The sequence below is a fragment of the Vigna angularis genome, chromosome 10, assembly GCF_016808095.1.
Source record: "Vigna angularis cultivar LongXiaoDou No.4 chromosome 10, ASM1680809v1, whole genome shotgun sequence".
Taxonomy (NCBI): domain Eukaryota; kingdom Viridiplantae; phylum Streptophyta; class Magnoliopsida; order Fabales; family Fabaceae; genus Vigna; species Vigna angularis.
Window position 1 is genome coordinate 10313566 of NC_068979.1, and position 20605 is coordinate 10334170.

The 20605-nt window shown below is 38.0% G+C and overlaps 2 protein-coding genes across 2 annotated transcripts; one reads left to right on the top strand and one right to left on the bottom strand.

The window, feature by feature from the left end:
* Positions 1-349: 349 nt before the first annotated feature.
* Positions 350-4859, bottom strand: LOC108334857 (putative pentatricopeptide repeat-containing protein At5g08310, mitochondrial). Its single transcript, XM_052869967.1, is given in 2 exon segments — positions 350-1380; positions 2295-4859. A coding segment is annotated over 1 exon segment (2466 nt). The 3' UTR covers positions 350-1380; positions 2295-2393.
* Positions 4860-16609: 11750 nt separating this feature from the next.
* On the top strand, positions 16610-20219 carry LOC128193373 (putative receptor-like protein kinase At3g47110). The gene is made up of 2 exons (XM_052869968.1): positions 16610-16868; positions 19144-20219. Exons 1-2 carry the CDS (start codon positions 16610-16612, stop codon positions 20217-20219), a joined length of 1335 nt encoding a protein of 444 aa, XP_052725928.1.
* The last annotated feature ends 386 nt before the right edge of the window (positions 20220-20605 follow it).

The following is a 20605-nucleotide window of genomic DNA, read 5'->3' on the forward strand; positions in this document are numbered from 1 at the left end:
ATCCGAGTGGATTTTAATGGTTTGAGTAATTACGTGGGTGCGTCTTTCAATGCACGGCAGAGTGGTTTAATTGCATTAAATCTGATTGGACAGGTGTTTTGCAGAGGTAATTATCTAGGGTCTTACAAAAGCAAACAGCTTGCAGAAAATGTAATTTCAGATTTCAAAACAGTAAAACAGAAGGAGAAATTTGCAGCAGAATAATAAAAACGAAAATTTAAAGTGCATCAGAGAAAATGAAATGTTCAAACAGCAGCGTAAAACATCATATCAGCAGAAATTTAAAATCGCAGAAAGCATGAGACTGGCGGAAATTAAACTGCGACAGAAATAAAACAGTAAACAAACCTGGAAGCTCAGAAGCGGAATTTGAAATGAGACTGGAAATTACACTGAAGTTCATTACAGAAAACAAGAAATTATACTAACATCACATCATATTGATCACTGGAAATGGAAAAGAAACCCCAAACCTCCCCAAGGGGGAGGGGGAAAAATTACAGAGCCGAAAACTAGGAAGCCTCTACCCTACTCCTACTCCTCTACAAGCTTCCATCTTCTCTTCCGTTTCCAACACTGGACCAGGGCCGTGACACTCTTCTCTTCAAGCTTGCTGGATTTGGACGTTGCTGCCAGATGTGCTAGATGGGAGCTGCATTCTTTGCTTGCTTCTTCATGTGTGGCAGTGAGCTGTAGCGTGAAGAGCTGGATTGTTTTTCCTCTGTGCAGCAAGACCGTGAGTTTTTCTGGAATGGACGGTGCAGGCTTCTTCTGCTGGATACCGTGCACACCAACGTTACTCTTTCATGGATAGATTAAAAACCTCAATAAAGAAAATGCATGAACCAAATGAAAATGGCAATGCGTAAAATCAGCAATATAAAATTAAAGTAGATGCTTTTCATTCAACCGTAACAATGTTCACAATTTTTCCTCTCAAAATCCAAACGTTCAGGAAGAGAAAAAAAAACTCAGTAAATGTGGCGGCTGGAGCACATAACCGTGCTTCCCATTCCAGGCCCCCTTCAAAACAATCTTTAAGAAAGCTCCATCTAAAAAAAACATGTAAGTGGCGGCTTCAGCTAGTGCCCCAGCCCTCACCCGTAACCTTCCATCTCTCCAACTCTACTCTCCCTTTCGGTGGTGGCTACTCTCCTCCTGGACGAAAAACCCCCCAAAAACCAGAGAGTGGCGGCTTCTCTCGGTAGCTGCTTATTTCTCCCCCAAGCTGGACTTGCTTACCTCCGTGCTTCCAAGCTGGAATGCTGGATCCGAGAGCTCCCTCTTGCTAGACGTCACCTCCAGCTCCAAGCCTAGACACCCCCATTGCGTGTTGGACCATGTGCTTCTGGATGCTACTGGACTTCAAAGCTTCTTTTCCTAATTACCGCTTGCTGGATGGGACGTGGCTGTGTGCTGGAATGCTGGAATCCCGTGTGCACCCCTCTCCAAAAATGAAAGCTTCCTTTTCTTTCTGCCACTTCTTTTTGCTGGACCGAAAACTGTGTGGTGTTGCTGTGCTACTTCCAAGTGTGGGCCGTGTGCTTCAATGTGGGCCCTTGTCTTCCATTCCAACTAAGGCTGAATAAGATGAATGGCCGTGGGCTTCTTTGGTTGCTTTTCCCAATTGCCAATTCAATTATAATTCACGTTGCAAGCCAAAGGTGTGGCGGCTCCCACATTCAAAAAGATATTTTGCTGAATGTTTCATCAAAATAACTTGTCCATGGGCCTAGGATATGTAACCGTGACATGGTAAGGGAAACAACTTCCCAACGTAAATTTCCACTAAATGTGGCCGTGAATTCCAACGTGGATTGTCCACATCCCATTTTCAGCCGTGCATACCAGACTTCCAACTTATTCTTTCCCAAAATGAAATTTCCAACGGGCCCTAGAATAAATAATGGAATGAGTGGAGCTGCTGCCTTTGTGTAGATGAAACCGTAGCCAAAGAAGTCCAATAGAAAAATTAAACTCCTTCCTCCAAAACGGATTAGCACATCTTTTTCTAAAAATAATTGAATCAAGTGTAGCCTCTTCCAAGTGAAATGGCACAGTGTGCAGATGAATATTCTTCCAAATGTCCCAATTTGCATTTCCAAAATTTTCCTTGTAATCAATAACGAAAATAATTAGTTCAGATAATTCAAATTAGTTAAAATAAGAATTACTGGTCAATTTAAGCACAATTAGTAAAAACGGAAAAATACCGGACATTTTAGCACAATTCCCTGATTAAATTCGGTACAATAAACTAAGTGAAGTGAAGAAAATATCGACTCATCACATACCTTTCTTTTTGTGTACATTTGTTTCTTTTCAAATGCTTCAATTTTTACTTGTCCGATGTAACATTCCTTTGGCAGTGGCATAAACAATTTGATTAACCTTTATAATCCGACGTTTATCAAGCAATGCGTAGGAAGTTTGCCCTCTTCACTTAAAACTTTCATACCAGAGGATGTTCTGTGATCCTTGGAAAATTTGTCTATTGCATCCATCACAACGGGGTAACTTTTATCATGGGATTCTGGGAAAAATCCTGAATAAACCATCTCCTTAAAAATCTCAAATGCAGAGGCCAAGTCCATATCAGACAGAAAAGCACTGAGCAATGCAATATAAATGAACGAGTCGGGCTTCATTTCTTTCAGTTCCATCTCGCGTAAATAATGGAGTGCAGCAGATGGCCTCTTGCAAATGCAAAGACCATAAATAAATGCCATAAAAGCAACTCGATTAGGAGAACAACCTTTTCTTTCCATCTCTTTCCAAACCAAGAGTGCATCATCAGGCCTTTCTTCTCTGCAAAACCCATCCACCAAAGTTGAGTAAGTGACGACATTGGGCTCCCTGTCTTCTTCAGACATTTTTGACAGAAGAGACATCGCCCTATCAACAGAACCACTTTTGCACCAACTATCTATAAGCAGACTGTAAGTCACAACTGAGGGACAGAGGCCCTTTACAACAATCTCATCCAACAATTTTTCAGCTTCTGCAACTCGGTTGACCTTGCAGAGCCCTCTGATCACTATGTTAAAAGCCACCACATCAGGACAATGGCCACGAGAACACAAATCCCTGAGCAAGTTCAATGCTCGGTCCACTTCTTGAATCTTGATCAAACCCCCCATTGCTGCAAAATAGGAAACTATGTCAGGAAGGAAACCTAGCTGAACCATGCTGTCAAGAAAATCGCATGCTTCTACAGCCCGGCCACGATCACACAGTTCTTTCACAAGGGTGGAATTTTTTATCCACGGCTCATGCCCACAAGCACGCATCACTTTCAACATATCGATCGCTCCTACGACATCTTTTCTTTTACACAGGCATCCATAAATTGAGTTGTAAGTGAAATGAGTTGGTTCAATTTCTGATTCTTTCATGTCTCTCAACAGCTCACGGCTCTCGTCCAATCTATCAGAATCGCAGAGACCATTGATCAGATTGTTGTAAATCAAAACGCTTGGCCTACCAACAAATTGTTTAAGGTCATTGAAAAGACTTAGAGCGAGGTCCAACTGACCATTTGTGAGTAAGCCATCAATCACGATGCTAAAGGAAGCGGCATTTGGGAAAACCAATCTCTTGTCCTTGAAGAAATCATCCATCTCGACATCAGTGAATTTGCTCTGAATCATCATCTGAAGAAGGCGACAGGCTTCATCCACCTGTCCCTCATTAACATAACAAGTCAAAACAGCATTGTAAATCAAAACGATAATTTTCTCCTCTTTATCTTCCAGAACCTCTTCCAGCAACTTGGTAATCACACTTCTGTTTGGAAAAGCCGATATCAACTTCGTAAAGATTCCAATATCTGGGGCAACCCCAAACTGCTTCATCTCCGAAAGCAAGCTCAAAGCTCTCTGAGCATCATTACTCTTACACAGTCCTCCAATGAGAATATCAAATAATGAAACAGGAGGAGTGAAGCCAACCCGACACATTTTCTCAAACAACTGAAGGGCCCTATCAACCCGATCCTCCTTGACAAACCCATGAATCAAAACACAGAAAGTCTTCTCACTTAGCCTCACCCCCTGTCCATCCATCCTCTCCACCAACTCAAACGCTTTATCCACATCCCCCCACTTGGAAAACGACAATGCCAGCACAGAGCAAACACGCGCATCAATCAAACCCTTTTCCTTCATCCCATCATAAACCCTCAGAGCCTGATCAAACTTGCGAGCTTTGCAATAAGCTTGCACGACAGGCGTCAGCGTGAACTTATCAAATTCCCATCCAAACCCCTTCATCTCCTCCAACCTAGCCTCCACCAAATCAACCTCCCGGGCCTTGGACAGAGCCTCCAACAAGCAGTTGTAGCAGTAAACATTGGGAACGCAAAGACCCTTCACCTGCATTTCATCGAACAGGTGGTGGGCCTCCTGCGCAAGGCCCACTTCGCCCAAACACCGAATGAGGAAGCCCAAGGCACCGGGCTTGAAGGAACAAGGAGCGGACTCCACGAGCTATTTGACGACCGTTTTGAGATGGGTGGTTTGGTGGGAGCGGGAGAAGATAGAGGCGATGGTATTGTATGTGTAACAATTATGGCGGTAGCCATACTGGTGTTGATCGGAGGCCCATTGGAAGAAGGAGAGGGCGAGTTTCCAAGTGGGGAGGCGCGTGAGAACGGACTCGACAAGGGGAGGCGTGAGGATGGGAGCGAAGAGGTTGAGTTTGGGCCTGGCGGCGTTGAGTTGTTGGGTGAAGACAGAGACGAGGTTGTCGGCCGCAGAAGAATCATAATGAAGATTGTTATGGGGTGATCTCGAATATGAGAGTTTGGCGATTACAGAGAAAATAAAAGGGATTTTGAGTTTCTGGATTGCGACGGCCATTAACACTCTTTCGCACGAACCACTCCAATTGACATTTGCATTACATTCCTATGTATAGAGGTGTCATTTGAGCCTCTGATCCATGGGTTGACCGTGACCCCTTCTAAAATCAAGCCTCAATTTTCTAGCCCACTTAACAGGGGTTTTTTAAAAGCCCCAACCCCTAAAGGGTAGGGTTAGGATGGGGCTAGTGCCAAATTAAATTAATTCATTTTTAATGTCTTTTTTAGTTATTTCTTTTATTTATTTTACAAGTTTAATAATTTTTAAAATTTACATGATATTTAATATCTTTTAATTAAATATAAATGTATAAATATTGATTTTATAAAAACTTATTTAAAATAAATTTTTAGTTATAAGTATATTTTAAATATATAATTTTATTATTTTGGAAAGTTGAAAAAGAAAATTTTTATTATTATTTTTATTTAAAAGAAAATGAAAAAAATTTCAAAAAAGAAATTATAAAAGTAACACAGTTGAAAATTCGATTTTTCAATAATGGAATTCTGATATCTATATAAATATTTGAAATATTAATTATGGATAGATTTTAAATTCGAATCTATTGATTGGATGAATTTTTAATATCGGTGTAAAATTTTTATTTTTTATAGTTTGTCATATAAAGGTCTTTTGTTGAATGTTTTGTATAGATATATATGCATTAAAAAATTAAACCACAAACTTTGTAAAGTTTAAAATTTATTTCACGTAATAAAAGAACTAATTTTTTAGTGAAAATCCTTGTTAGGCAAAATTCTTATAAATATCATAAATGTTAGTATACAAGATCTAGATGTAATCTTAGTGGTTATTAAATCAGATTTTTTTTTCTAACCTCTTAAATTAAATTAATATTCTAAAATCATACTTATCTTTATCCAACAAATATCGTTTTTATTGAATTATTTATCATAATTGAGCCGATTGTAATAAAAAATAATTAAATAATAGATACAATATTTTTAAATAAATATAATGTTATAATTTATAATACTAAAATTAAAATTATTATTGTATTTAATTATTAACATATAAAATAAATAAAAGTTATAATAATTATAATAATAAATAAATTACATCAATGTCTCTTAATAAGAAACTAATAAAAAAGACAAATGAATACAATATAAAATATATGAAAAAGACATAAAAATATATAAATTGATGTAAATGACTAAATTATACGTTTCATAAATTTTTTTTAAAAGAATTATATAACTTTGTAAATAATAAATATTAATTTTATTAAATTTGGAAAATTTAAAAAGTTAAAAAGTTATTAAGTCAAAATTTTAACATGTTCACACCAATTAAAAATAATGTAATTTTGATCACAAATCTTAATCGAATGATACTGATTTAAACTAGTGATAAAATAGATTACCATCTATAAATAAATTCGTTAGTCCATCAAAATTTTACAAATTAAATTAAATTTTTTAACTTTTAAACCTATTTTATGTGGATATCTCTGAACCGTCAAATTTACAAACCAAAATTAAGATGAAAAAATTATCAAAACAAAATTTAAAAATTAAAAAATAATTGTATAAAAGCATTATTATTAAACTAATTAATATAGAAACAGTTATGAAGTAGAAAATTAATTTTATTCGTAAAAAAATATAATTACACATAGATCAATTATGATTATAAGTTATTATTAACTCTCAACATCCAATTTCGTCTGGATTGACTAATAGGTTTGCTGTATTTTATTTTCATCATGAGTGTAAAATAAAAAATAAAAAAATGAAAAATAATGAATAATATAATAAAACAAAATAATAATAATAATAAATAAATAAAAAGAAAAAGAACAAAGCGTTCGGCCTTTTGCTGTATGACCGAGCCGTTCGTACTCAACTAAGCGCGACCGTCCGCCCTATACATCGAGCCGTTCGTCCTCTTCCACGGGTGACCGTTCGTCCTCTATACTTAGAGCCGTTCGTCCTCTACCCTGCGTAACAGGTCTTTGTTGGCCAACATCGAGACCGTTCGTCCTCTTCACTGGGAGACCGTTCGTCCTCTACCGTGCGCTACTGTTTTACGTTCAGTTCCTTCCACCTGCATGATACCGTTCGTCCTTTATTGAATAATATCACAGACGTTCGGCCGTTCGTCCTAAAACCGTTCCGCCGTGCCGTCTTATTGACGTTCGGCAATTCTCATTCTCAAGCCTTCCTCCGTTCGACCGTTCAGCCTCTCAGGTAGCGAGCGTTCGGTCTTGGCTTATTGGTGTTGAGTTTAATATGGCGTTCGGTTTTGAGACTTTGAACGTTCGGTCCTGATGTTGAACGCTCGGCCTTATGTTGAACGTTCGGTAATGATGTTGAACGTTCGGTCTTGATGTTTAACGTTCGGTCTTTTGTTGTTTAACTTCCGGTCATATTATGTGTTAGAGAACGTTCGGTCATGCTTATTCTTAGTGAACGTTCGGTCATGATGTTTATTCTTAGTGAGCGTTCGTTCTTGATTGAGCGTTCGCCCAAACAGTAATTTGGTTTAAAATGGACGTTCGTCATTCTACCGTTCGTCCTGACCCTCATCACTTCTTACCGCTCGTCCTGATCGTTCCCCCATGTATGCCGCTCGTCCTGATCGTTCCCCATGTCTGCCGCTCGTCCTAATCATTCTCCCTCTTCTACCGTTCGTCCTGACACTCTTCACTTATTACCGCTCGTCCTGTTCACTATCCCCTCTCGCCTTGGTCGCTCCCATTTGTTTAGGTCCCAGGAATGATTCCCACTATCTTCCACTAATGATTCCCACTTCACCAACCCTCCAATTATGTCTACCAAATTATTCCAATGGTCCCCCAATCAAAGCTACCGACAGTTTCATCCAATGAGGCTTGCCGACAATTTTGAGTCTTCTGCCGATTTAAGGAGTGCACTTCGTCTTGGGGGGACAGGACTGAACGGCCAACATCTATCTCTTCCCCACAGCTCACGATCAGATCAATATCCTCATCCTGATACCACCTCCAGGATTCATCTTCAACCTATCCTCACCCTCCAATACCTCACGGCCAACACCCGTAACCTCAAAAAACCACTTCCTTTTCACTCCCAACTCCATTGCCTTCAACCCTTCATCCATTACTTTCAGCTCCATACACCGTCTCCAACACCTATAATCTTCATCCCATCTCTTCCTCATCACTCACGGCCAACACCACCATATTCACTCCAAAACTTCCTTTTCATACCCAACTTCAACTTCATCTTTCAACTGTCAAAAACCCCCAACCATCAGACTCTCACTAGCAATCACGATTCATCCTTCACTTTTGCCAATAATCACAAAGAATCCAACAATTCAAAAAGAAGAAGGAAGGAATCAAAAAACTGGAATACTAAAGAGTACATTGAAGGCAATCGTCGGCGGTATCGTCGGCGACATTGCCAACACCGTTTCTGGCGCGGGCAACACCACTGACGGTAGCTTTTAGAAGGCCAAGGGATGTGCGGTGACGCTAGCCGTGGAGCTGTCGTGGACGATGAAGAAGTGAACCCTGGCCGGCGCGGTGGCCGAGCTCGCCTGGGAGGCGATTCACGAAGGAAAGTGTCCCCCTCGCGCGCAAGGAGTAGAGGAAGGAGGAGGCTCGATTCCATGGCCGGCGACGGAGGGCAGCGACCCTAGCTTGGTGGCATCTGTAACTCTCGACGGTGAACGGCCGGCATTGTTCCAGAATGAGAAGGTTTATCTCGCGTGAAGAGAAGGGAGTGAAGACGGAGGCCAAAACTGCTCCGACGATGGAGGTTCGAGCGACGGCATCGCAGTCCACGCTTCGCGGTGTCCGAGCTTGCCTCACGAACGCATGGAGGGTGCATCGGTGCTCCCAGCATGGGTGATGACGCCGGCGACTTTCTCGGTCGGCCACGGGGATGTGCGGCGGGCTGGTCGAAGATGGTGGTCACCGTGGGTGGTGAAGAAGTAGCTCCCGTTCCCATTTGTTTCATGTTTCTGGATGAGAAAGAAGACCTTAGTGGTTTCTAGTGGTTTCTGATTGAAGAGGATAAAAGAGGTATTGGGCCTGGACCAGCAAGTGTCATCCCAATATTTCAATTGCACCCCTTCCATTCGGGCTTAAGCCCATTTTGTGCAAATAACACAAAATAAAAAATAAATAGAAGAAGAATTGGACCTGGGCACACATTTCGGGATGCACCTCCATCTTTCATCCTTAAAAAAAAGAAGGTTTAATCATTCACTAAGTCCCTATTTTCGCAATGAATCTCAATTTCGTCCCTTTCTTTCTGAAAATCTCAATTGGGTCCCAATTTTATGAAAATTGCAACAAATCGATCCTTTCCGTTAAATAGTGTCAAACGGCGTTAAAAAAATTGATGAGTGAATGCAGAGATGACGAACGAGCGCTCGTCCAGCAGCGAACGAGCGCTCGTCCAGCAGCGAACGAGCGCTCGTCCACCGAACGAACGGTCGTCCAGTGTGGAACGAACGGTTGTCCACCAGAGAACGGACGCTCGTCGACCTCTTACTGCTGGACAACCGTTCGTTCCACACTGGACGACCGTTTGTTCGGTGGTCGAGCGCTCGTTCGCTGCTGGACGAGCGTTCGTTCGCTGCTGGACGAGCGCTCGTTCGCTGCTGGACGAGCGCTCGTTCGCTGCTGGACGAGCGCTCGTTCGTCATCTCAGCATTCACTCATCAATTTTTTTAACGCCGTCCAGCCAAATTAACGGAAAGGATCGATTTGTTGCAATTTTCATAAAATTGGGACCCAATTGAGATTTTCAAAAAGAAAGGGACGAAATTGAGATTCCATGCGAAAATAGGGACTTAGTGAATGATTAAACCAAAAAAGAATAGATTGACTTTTTTTAATGGAATGAATGGCGTTAAATTGGCCAGTTTTTTTATAGGATAACTCTGATGATTATTGTGGATGTTTTTCTCTACTATATCTCAATTTCGAAGAATGCAAATATGAGGGGATTCCGAACACTGGAGTTATACACTACTATCGCAATGAAGAGGGAAGCACGTGTTTATATAACTTAAAATTACACTATGTGTATTGATTTTTAAAATTACACTACGTGGTGATGATGGAAGATTAAAGTGTTTTAAATACTCTAAATCAGTTCATCAAATCAATCAAATTCTAATAAAATGTGTTTTAAATGTTATATAAATTAATCCAACAAATCAATCAAATTTTAACAAAACATAATTAGAATACTTCTACAACTCTAGTATATCTTTTTCTTCTGAGTTACGTTACTCTATCGGAAAATCTAGTTGTCACGTGGAACACGGTAGCTTAACTCATGACTTCAGTGACAAGAAAATGACTCTAGTAATCTCTCTAAATTATTTAATCTAATCTATTTTGCCAATCCATTTTCAAATTCAGACATGTAATAGTTCCTCAAATTTCAAAATTTCCCAGTTTAAGCTCACCATCAGTTGAATATCCATGCTAGATAAAGGAAAGGACAATTTTTTTTACTTTCAAATTAAAAAGTAATAAACGTCAACTAGAGGAAGAAAATGAAATGGGAAAAATCACATTTACATGAAGTATTATAAAAAAAAATATAACAGAAAATTCGCCACTGTGTGTGTATCTTAAAAAATTTCGAGCTCTCGTTGTGTTTGTCCAACAGAAAACCAAATATCAATACATTGTAAACGATTTCGCATGACTACCGAAAGAACAAGAAACTCTTTTTGGTATCTTTGTCAAACATATTGATATGCAAGGAAATGTAACATAAAGTATTTAAAATTGTCAAAATTAGATTTCATCTTAATTCCATATTCAAGTCAAAATTAACTCACCAACATAATCAAATCCTATACCTATGACTTTGAGCCTATATTGTAACTTATCAAGTTTTATTTCCTTGAATCTTTAACAAGCAACCATGCATTAAATTCAAAAATATTAAAATTACTAATGAATCATGTTATATTTATAAATATAAGCTCAAATAGGTATTCAATTACAGCTCTAAGTTCAATTCATATTTTTCAATACATCAAGAACCACAAATCAAGCAATGGGTGATCAAGCCACAACAAACATTAAACACAAAAATCAAATACTAATGTTTTACATCTAATGTTTTACATCACAAAATACACAAGATTTAATGTTTTACATTTAATATCAACAAATAGAAGTCACTTTCTATGGTGGAAAACCTGGGGTTTCCCCAAGACTCCTAACAGCTACTCCAAGCTTCAATTGTGTCTCTCATTCGCATTTCCTCCTCTAATATGCAAGTCATCTTCCTTTTCAACCTCAAAAGGGGAAAAACCACACTATTACAGTCAGGAGAAATGACAGTGGTTGTTTTTCCTTATAGGCAGCAGTTCTCGAACCGAGACATATTCAAGCGAGGCAAAAAAGTGTAATACTTTTGGCCTCGGGTGTGAACCGAGGCATAAAGGGAGAGGATTTGACATCGGTTCAACCATAACTAAAGCAGTATAGTTTTTGGTTTCTTTATTTTTTTTCGTAAGACTATATGCGTCGGTTGAAGGGAACCGAGGCCGTATTTCCCACCCTACTGCCTCAGTTGTAGCTTGAACCGAGGCAATAGAGTCCTTTATTTTTTTCTGCTTCTAGTGTGGTTATAACCGAGTTCATAAGGTGCTTTTCTACCTCGGTTTTGACTTGAATCGAGGCATAGATCCTTGTTTTTTTTTAAATGAGTTCTGTTTCTGCAACATTCCCAACAACAGAAACAGACCTGCATATATATTTACAGCCAGAACAGTTTAGAAGAATCTAGAAACGTATATTTTGAATGAAAATTATAATAAAACATAAATACATTCAATTGAATCATAAATCAACTTCTTAGAAGCATAAATCAATCCAATGTAATGATAAATCAAGTTTGAAACATAAATCAATGTAATGTACAAAGTTAAACAAATAATAATGTAGAAAAGCATCAAACAACTTGGAAAAATAAACTTAGAACTTACTATATCCTAATATCTACTACATACTATTATATAAATGAATTACATATTTAGTCAGTGCTTTCCTCACAAGTTGAAGTGACTTCTCTGGAATTGGAGCAGTTCTATTGAATCTCTGCATAAAATACAATTATTTCAATTAGTGTATTTGAAATCTGAACTATAGGGAAAATAAAATTCAAACCTAAATAATATCGTTTCCCATCCACTGGTGTAATGTGCACGAATAATGGTCATCATCCAAAACATGACGTAGTAACCACATTCATATGACCTCGTTTATATATTACACTACAATATATCATCATAATTATAAAATGTTAAGTAACATCATTTGAATGGAACCAAATGTAACAAAGTATGGACTAAAATACCAAACCCTAAGGGCAACCCATGCAAGCTTTTTAGCTGTAACAGTAGATCTCCCAGATAACATCATATGTGTTGCAAGGGAATTATTAAAAACAATTCCTTTAGCATACATTTATATAACAAAAAAGTCAAACATTGAGATTCTTACCAATCTACTACATGTCTAAGAGGGCTGGGAGGAGACTTCTACAATGAACAAAACCAGACAATAGTGTTATTCGGTATGGAGATCACAAGTAACTGCCAATGACACCTGAAATTGATAATAACTTATGAATCATATACCAAAATTAATAAATGAATGTGTTGAAGTTAACAAACTTCACTTACCCATGTATATAAGGGAGAAAGTATATCTCCTTCCCCATTCCAAAGCAGGTGGTGATGTATGTTTGGATATCATCAAATTTATTTATTTCATGAGTCATAGAGGGGTCAATGAACCCATATACATCGTTGAACCCCTTCTTGTTACTAACATCAAACATATACCTAAAATGAAGAAATAATCTCATATAAGTAAGTTGATAAAATAAATTTATATAAAAAAGTTTTCATAAACTTACATCATTCACAGCTGAATGAGTGTAATATTAATTTCTTCTCTACCCGACGCAAGCTCCATAACATCTTGTTGATGCAAGTACAATGGGATCTGAGCTTCTCTTCCAAATGTAGTAGAATCCCAGTGTACATTCATCGGCGCATCTGAAATGATTTTAGCAAGCTCGTCTAACACACCAAGAGGGTCATCCGCAAATAAATGAGTCTTCTTCGGTGTAGGACTTCCCCCTTGACCTATCTGCTGTTTAATGCAAAAATGGTTATGTTATAACGTCAATTAGAAGTAAATATTAAAATTGAGAAGTATATAGTACGAGTGTTTACCGGGGGATTAGATACATCACCAACCAAATGTCTAGGTCAAGCGACAAAGGACTTAAATGCTTCTTCCACAGTGAAGAACTCATCTGTAGGCACAGGAAGAACGACATCTGCTATGACAACTTTATCCACCGTGACCTTGAACTCATCTTCTGAAAGTTGTACACCATGCACTACAGTGGCTGTCTCATAAAATGTAACACGAGCCACTAGCATGGTCCCAGTATCAGAAAGAATATATAACTGACATGGACGAGTTTCATCCATGTCGTCCCTTGGGGCACCAACAGTTGAACAACTTCCTTTACCGCTTTTATCTGTCAAATTAAATGTTAGGTTATGCAAAAAGTAAATTACTAACCAAAAATAAATAAGTTTACTTGTAGGGGGCACAACATGTTCCGCTACAAGAGATGACAGAGGATGATTGCCATAATCCTCATAATGATGTTGGAACTGGCACGCAACCATTTAGCAACTTCATCATACAACTCTACCCGAACCTTCTTTGTGATCTCCTGCGTCATCTCTTTTCTTATGTCCTCCTTCATCTTTTCGTATGAATATGGACGCGAGGAAGACCCAAAAAATTGTTTTATGCCTATGCCAGTCTCAGCACCACACACCCGTCCTGGGTGCTCAGGTCGTCCAATAGCTGTGACAAGAATATCTTGACGATTATACACTATCTTCCTTCCGTGTTTTAATTGTTGAGCTGCAGTATTTTCTTCACATATAAGACATGCTTTATGACCCTTCACACTGTACCCCGACAAATTACCGTAAGTTGGGAAGTCATTAATGGTGCAAAATAACATGGCATGCATCATGAAAGTTTCTGAAGCAAAGACATCAAATATTTCAACCCCATCCACCCACAACAACTTCAAGTCTTCAACTAGTGGCCTTAGATAAACATCGATGTCATTTCCAGGCTGCTTTGGACCAAATACCAACATTGACAACATCATGTACTTTCTTTTCATGCACAATCCAGGAGATAAGTTGTAAATTATTAGTATAACGAGCCAACAACTGTGATTGGTACTTAAATTACCAAATGGATTCATTCCATCAATAGCTAAGCCAAACCTAAGATTTCTACATTCTTCACCAAATTGGGGGAATTCTTGATCAATAATTTTCCATTACTTTAAATCAGCTAGATGATGAAACAGTCCATCAATTGTTCTCTCATCTGCATGCCATCTTAGGTTTTTAGCGTCTTTGGGATTCGCGAACAAACGCTTAAGTCTGGCAACTAGTGTAAGGTACCAAACTACTTTCAAAGCAGAACCATTCTTTTTTGTGTGACCACCATCTTCACCGTTGTTTTTTGACTTGTATCGTGATAACCCACATTTTGGACACTTTATCAAAACTTCATTCTCATTCCTATATAATATGCAATCATTCGGACATGCATGTATCCGTTTATATTCCGTACCCATCGGACAAAGAATTTTTTTTGCATCATAATTACGATTGGGTAATGTATTTCCATCTGACAGCATTTCATTCAACAACGACAACAATTATGTAAAACTCTTATCACTCCATCCATTGCTCACCTTTAAACTCATGAGCCTTAACACCACTGACAACCGTGTGAACTTAGTTGAACCCGCATACAAAGGAGTCTCCGCATCAGTGGACATCGTTTCATACACATGCGCTTGGGCAAAAGCTTTTGCGCCAACATCGTGGATCATGTCCTCTAATTTGTCTTCTTCTGCTTGATCTTCCATATTTATTGTGGAATCATAAACATTTTTAGTTGGAGAGACAGTTGGAAAGTCTTTTAATTCGCCGTGCCATATCCATGCTGTATAACTTCGTATGAAACCATCACAAATAAGATGTTCCCTAATATCAGTTGCGTTCAACTTCCTCTCATTCAAACAGTTCACACAGGGACATCTGAACTTGGCTTCATCATCACCACTTGTACTCGCATTACGTTGCGCAAACTCTATAAATTCTTCTACCCCTCTCTCGTACTGAGTGCTGATGCGTGGTAAATTAATCCACCCTCTATCCGTACGCATGTTTACTGAAATTGTTTACACAATTTCAATAATCTTGAATGATCACTTTGATCGTGTTTGTATTCAAGGTGTGACCCTATCCCATTCAAGAAGATTCATTTTTTTAAGTTTATTAAACATTATCAATTTTAAACAACATATCTTAAATTTCACGAAATTTTGCCAGCATTTCGCATTGGTCTTCAGGTTACACGAAATGAAAGTGATTATAAATCACAATCAAATATGCACCCGAAGATCAATATAAAACACAACGACAAATTTTCGTGAAATTTAAGACATGTATATTAAAATTGATATGTTATAATAAACTATGAAAAAATTATTACTCTTCTTAAACTGTCCAACCGAACAATTCAAGATTCAATACTTGTAAATTATTATTACCATCTCCTCTATTTTCATTTGTAAAAAGTATGTTTGTTAAAAAAATATGGAGATAGTAAATAATTTTTGTAGTGAATCTTAAACGGGAAACTAAGGCCAATTCACAACAACAAACAGTATATTCAAGCATATCATAAGATTTTAAGAATATATATCTCTAATTAAATCCAGTTTATCAATAATAAAATTTTCTACACAAGCAATAATAATCTACACATTAAAATAACCCTCACATTTATCTCATACCACACGTGGAGCATTCATTGCTTTTGATCCTTAATTCTTCCTTATCCATCACCACTTACTCACTGTTAGTTTTTCTTGCCTTATCTTAATGTTGTAATAAAAGACAAAACAAGAGAATTAACAAAATGTATAGAAATAATTAAGTGAGGCTTCATTTTTGCTTTCGCAATTTTCTATTTTTCCCTTGGTTTTGGTCACTTTTAAATAAATAATGAATTGATTTGGTTAACTACGTGCTCCTTTTTCATGCCAAATTTTCTTTATCAATACCACAAATGATTTGGATGAATGACCTATACACAAGCAATGAAGAAGGATATACTTTTAGGATCAAGTACCTGGGAGCATGGCAGCAAGCTTGGCGAGACTGAAAGGCGCAACTGAAATGGAAGCACCGGCGACGAAGATGGAAGCAGAGGCAGACACAACAGCCACCAAAACTGAGACGTAGTGGAGATGGAAGCAAATCCGAGGAAACACCAAAGCACTTGGCGGTGGTGACCACACGAAGAGAAGGAGACGACGACGATAAACGGCGGTCACCGGCGATGGGAGCAAACACGATGGAAGCAAATAGAGATGGAAGCAAACGGAGATGGCAAGGTTTCTGTAGCTCGCGACGCGCTGAGAAGAAGATGAACGAAGGTGGTTCTGTTCGCGGAAGAAATTTAAACATGTTACTGCCTCGGTTCTTCACTTAACCGAGGCATAACACCCTTACCAGCTCGGTCAAGAAGCCAACCGATGCATAAACACCAGTTGAAACCAAGAACGTCAGAGGTTGGCAGTGGAGCAAACTTTTACACCTCGGTTCTCAACTGAAACCGAGTTAGTAGCATGGCAAGTCTTGTCTGGCAGGTGGGTGGCAGGTCTGAAGCAGAGACATATGCATCGGTTCTGCTTAGAACCGAGTTCGAAGGTGACTTTTACGCCTCGGTTCTCATCATAACCGAGTTAGTAGCATGGCAAGTCTTGTTTGGCAGGTGGGTGGCAGGTCTGAAGCAGAGACATATGCATCGGTTCTGCTTAGAATCGAGTTTGAAGGTGCCTTTAGGCATCGATTTCACGGAAATCGAGTTACTAACATCTATCAGAGGTAGGTTTATGCTTCGGTTTGGTGTAGGACCGAGTTAGTATCATGCTTTAGGCATCGAGTTTGGAGCAACCGAGGCATATATGTTAGCTTTATTTACGGTTCTGCCACCGTGCTTTTATACGTTTCGGATTTGCTTAAACCGAAGCGTATATAGCATTTTCCAATCCCCTTTTTTTACTAGTGCCACCATGAAGGAGGAAACCCAAGAGGAGAGGAAGAACTTCCTAGCACTCCAAGCAACCTCCAAGAGCCTGTCCCAAGCACCCTAGGAGATTCTATTTGTATAAAATGAGGAATATCCCAAAACCCTCATGAAAACATGATTGAATACCCACTTTTGCGTATCAAAGCCAACAAACTCGCCTAGTGGCTTCATTCTCGCCCAATGGCTTCGTTCTCTTCCAACGAGGCCTAAAAATTGATGTTCTTTGACTTGTAACTTGTTGGACGAGCCATTTTTTTGCCCAACAACTCAAATAATATAGGTTTGGACTGTCATTTTTGCCTAACAAGCAGCCAACTTGCCCAGCGAGTCAGCTTGGCGCCCAATGATCATTTTCTGATCATCCAAGAGGTTTCCATGGCAATATAACCCTACATGTGAATTTTTCTTCATGTTTGTGGTCGTGGGTGCGATTCTAAACCCTTGAAGTGGGTATTTGTCTAAAAAAATTATTTCTTGTTCAATTATGCTTCCTTGAGTTTCAACTTGTTATCCTCACTATAATTGCTTACTATTTCCTTATTTCACACACTAAAAAATGAGATAAAACAAACATATACTAACTAAAACATAAGAAAACATAAAAACACATTAAACTTGAGACAAAACAAGGTAAATTCATGAAAATATACACCCAAAAATACCTATAACAATTAAAATATATGTTACTATATTTTTTATTTTATAATTACATTTTTTAACTATAATAATTTGAAACACAACCAGTGATCCTTTAAATGCCTCATTATTAACAAAAAAAAAATCTTCAAAATATTGGACATTATCAAAGTTAGCTTCAATTAGACAACTTTATGTCTCAGATTTTAAAATTAACAGATTAAATTATTTTTTAAAGAAAAAAACTTAAGTTATATATTTTTCAAATATACATTCTAAAACTTATTTTAAAAAGTTAAGTGCAACTTATAATTGCTTTTAATTTTCTGGATTTCTAAATTCAGATAAGTTTCTCTTGGTGTGAGTGATTTGTCTTTGACAAAATAGCCACGTGATTCTTCACTTATACCAAACATTCTGCCCTCAAAAAATTGTATATGTTCAATTTTTTCTGTTTTTTATTATTGTTTGAAACTTATTATAAAATTGTATTTGCAGTATTTTAGGGTAGTAGGCAGGAATGTAAACAAATAATATAAAACCAAAATAAATAAAAAAAATTAGGGTATGTGGAATTAATGATCAGAATATAGTTTTATGAATTCTAATATTCTAAATGAAGAACAATTGTTTTTGTAATAAGAGTACTTCTACACCCACCTCTAATCTAAAGGTGTAGTTTGTGTCTTCTCCAGTTAGAATAATCAGTTAAAATGGCTTATACAATAAAACTCAAATTGACATATTGGTGTGTTTGGCCACACAGCCATTAATGGCAAAATAAGGATCAAGATAAACAATATTTATTGAAATGCATCGAAGGAAACAAACAAAGCTCATATGGAACCGTATATATACAAGTGTAAACTACACCTGATCTTAGCTTATGTTATTCATGTCAATTATACTGCACCAACAACTAGTGACTTTATGCTATAGTTTCTTAACAACTCATGACTTTATGCTACTTTTTTACTTCCTAGTATGCCAGAAAGTTTCTTACTGATACCAAGCTGTGATAATATATGTACCATGTTTAATGTCCATATTCTAACGGACTCTTTCTTTAGCAAAATCAGTACAGTCGGATTTATAAGAAAAAAAATTATATAGTCATGGTAAAATAGACTTGATATTTATTTGTGATAATAAATGAAACATTGACAAAACTTCACGTGGTAGTTGATGAGTATAAGTTATTTCCTTGTCATATTAATGAATTGCAATTGACAAATTGGTTATTATCAGGATGAGTTCACTCTATCTTTTTATGTTAATAGCAGAAGGAACAACTTGTGATTACATCTCAGTCTAGCAGTCTTCAATTCCTCATCAAAATGAAGCCTTTTTTTCTTCTGTTACTTGTTCAACTGTTTTGTCTCTTTACATTAAGCTCACTGTGTTTTATCCCAACTGTAACGGCCTTTGCATCAGGAAATGAGACTGATCATTTGGCTCTGCTGGAATTCAAGAAATCTATATCCAGAGATCCATATGGAATCTTACTTTCTTGGAATACTTCTACTCACTTTTGTGACTGGTCTGGAATAACATGCAATCTCAAGCTTCAAAGAGTTACACAGTTAGTTTTGTCAAGGTACAAGTTGGAGGGATCCATATCTCCCCACATAGGAAATCTCTCTTATATGATCAATTTCGATCTAGCAGTCAACAACATCCATGGCAAAATACCACAGGAACTGGGACGGTTGTCACGTCTGCAACAACTATCTCTCAGAAACAATTTATTGGTAGGAGAAATTCCTACAAACTTGACTGGATGTAATGATCTCAGATTCTTGTACTTACAGAGAAATAATCTTACTGGCAAAATACCGATCGAGATTGGCTCACTTCAAAAGCTTGAATGGTGGGTTATTTCTACTAACAAGTTAACAGGAGAAATCCCTTCTTTCATAGGTAATCTTACATCCCTCACAGTTATCGATGTTGATAGTAACAACTTTGAAGGACATATACCACAGGAAATATGCCATTTCAAAAACTTGACATTTGCATCATTTGGTCAAAACAAATTCACTGGAACATTACCTTCTTGTCTTTATAACATGTCAGCTCTTACTATGATCTCAGCTACAGATAATCAATTAAGTGGCTCTCTTCCACCTAACATGTTTCACACCCTCCCAAATCTTCAAGAATTTTACATTGCTGAGAATCAAATATCTGGTCGAATCCCACCTTCCATCACCAATGCATCCGCATTCTTTTTAGCACTTGAGGCCAGTCGAAACAGTCTCACTGGACAAATTCCAAGCATGGGGAAGTTCCAATATCTTGATATCATATCTCTGTCTTGGAACCATCTAGGTGACAATTCAACTACTGATTTCGATTTTCTAGAATCATTGGCTAACAGTAGTGTTTCTGCCGAACTGGAACGGAGAGGACTCCTGCCGCTACAGTCCCGAAACACTCATTCTGTTATGTTCCGCACACCTTCCTTCGCCTCTGTCTGCTTCTCTTCCTGCTGCCGGTATCTGGTGTAATGGGGGGTGGACCTGCAATAAACACTCCGACGCCCAAGTCAGAATAGGTTCTTAGTTTTTATTCAATCCGAATCAGAATAGATCTATACCTTGTCTATTTATCTGATTTTAGGGAATATTCCCTCCTTATGCACAGTCCACTCAGAAGTTAATAAAATGCTGGTGCTTAGTATTGGCTGGCGCACTAGAGGTGGAGGGACCCACCACTTGCAGTTGTTACCTCTTTAGGTAAACGGGGGACCCCTCCACTTTCCTCTTCAATTATTTGCCAATCACTCCTGGGAGCATTTAGATCATTATCAAGGTTGAAGACTTGTCGATCTGACCGCATAAGGTTTTATCTAGACTGACTTGTCGAGACCGAGCGGGAGCTTTGTCGAGGCCGA

Coding starts and splice junctions, on each gene's coding strand:
- LOC128193373 (XM_052869968.1), top strand. CDS start 16,610: ATGGCAAGTCTTGTCTGGCAGGTGGGTGGCAGGTCTGAAGCAGAGACA. Junction 16,869..19,143: donor GTTACTAACATCTATCAGAG/GTAGGTTTATGC, acceptor CCTTTGCATCAG/GAAATGAGACTGATCATTTG.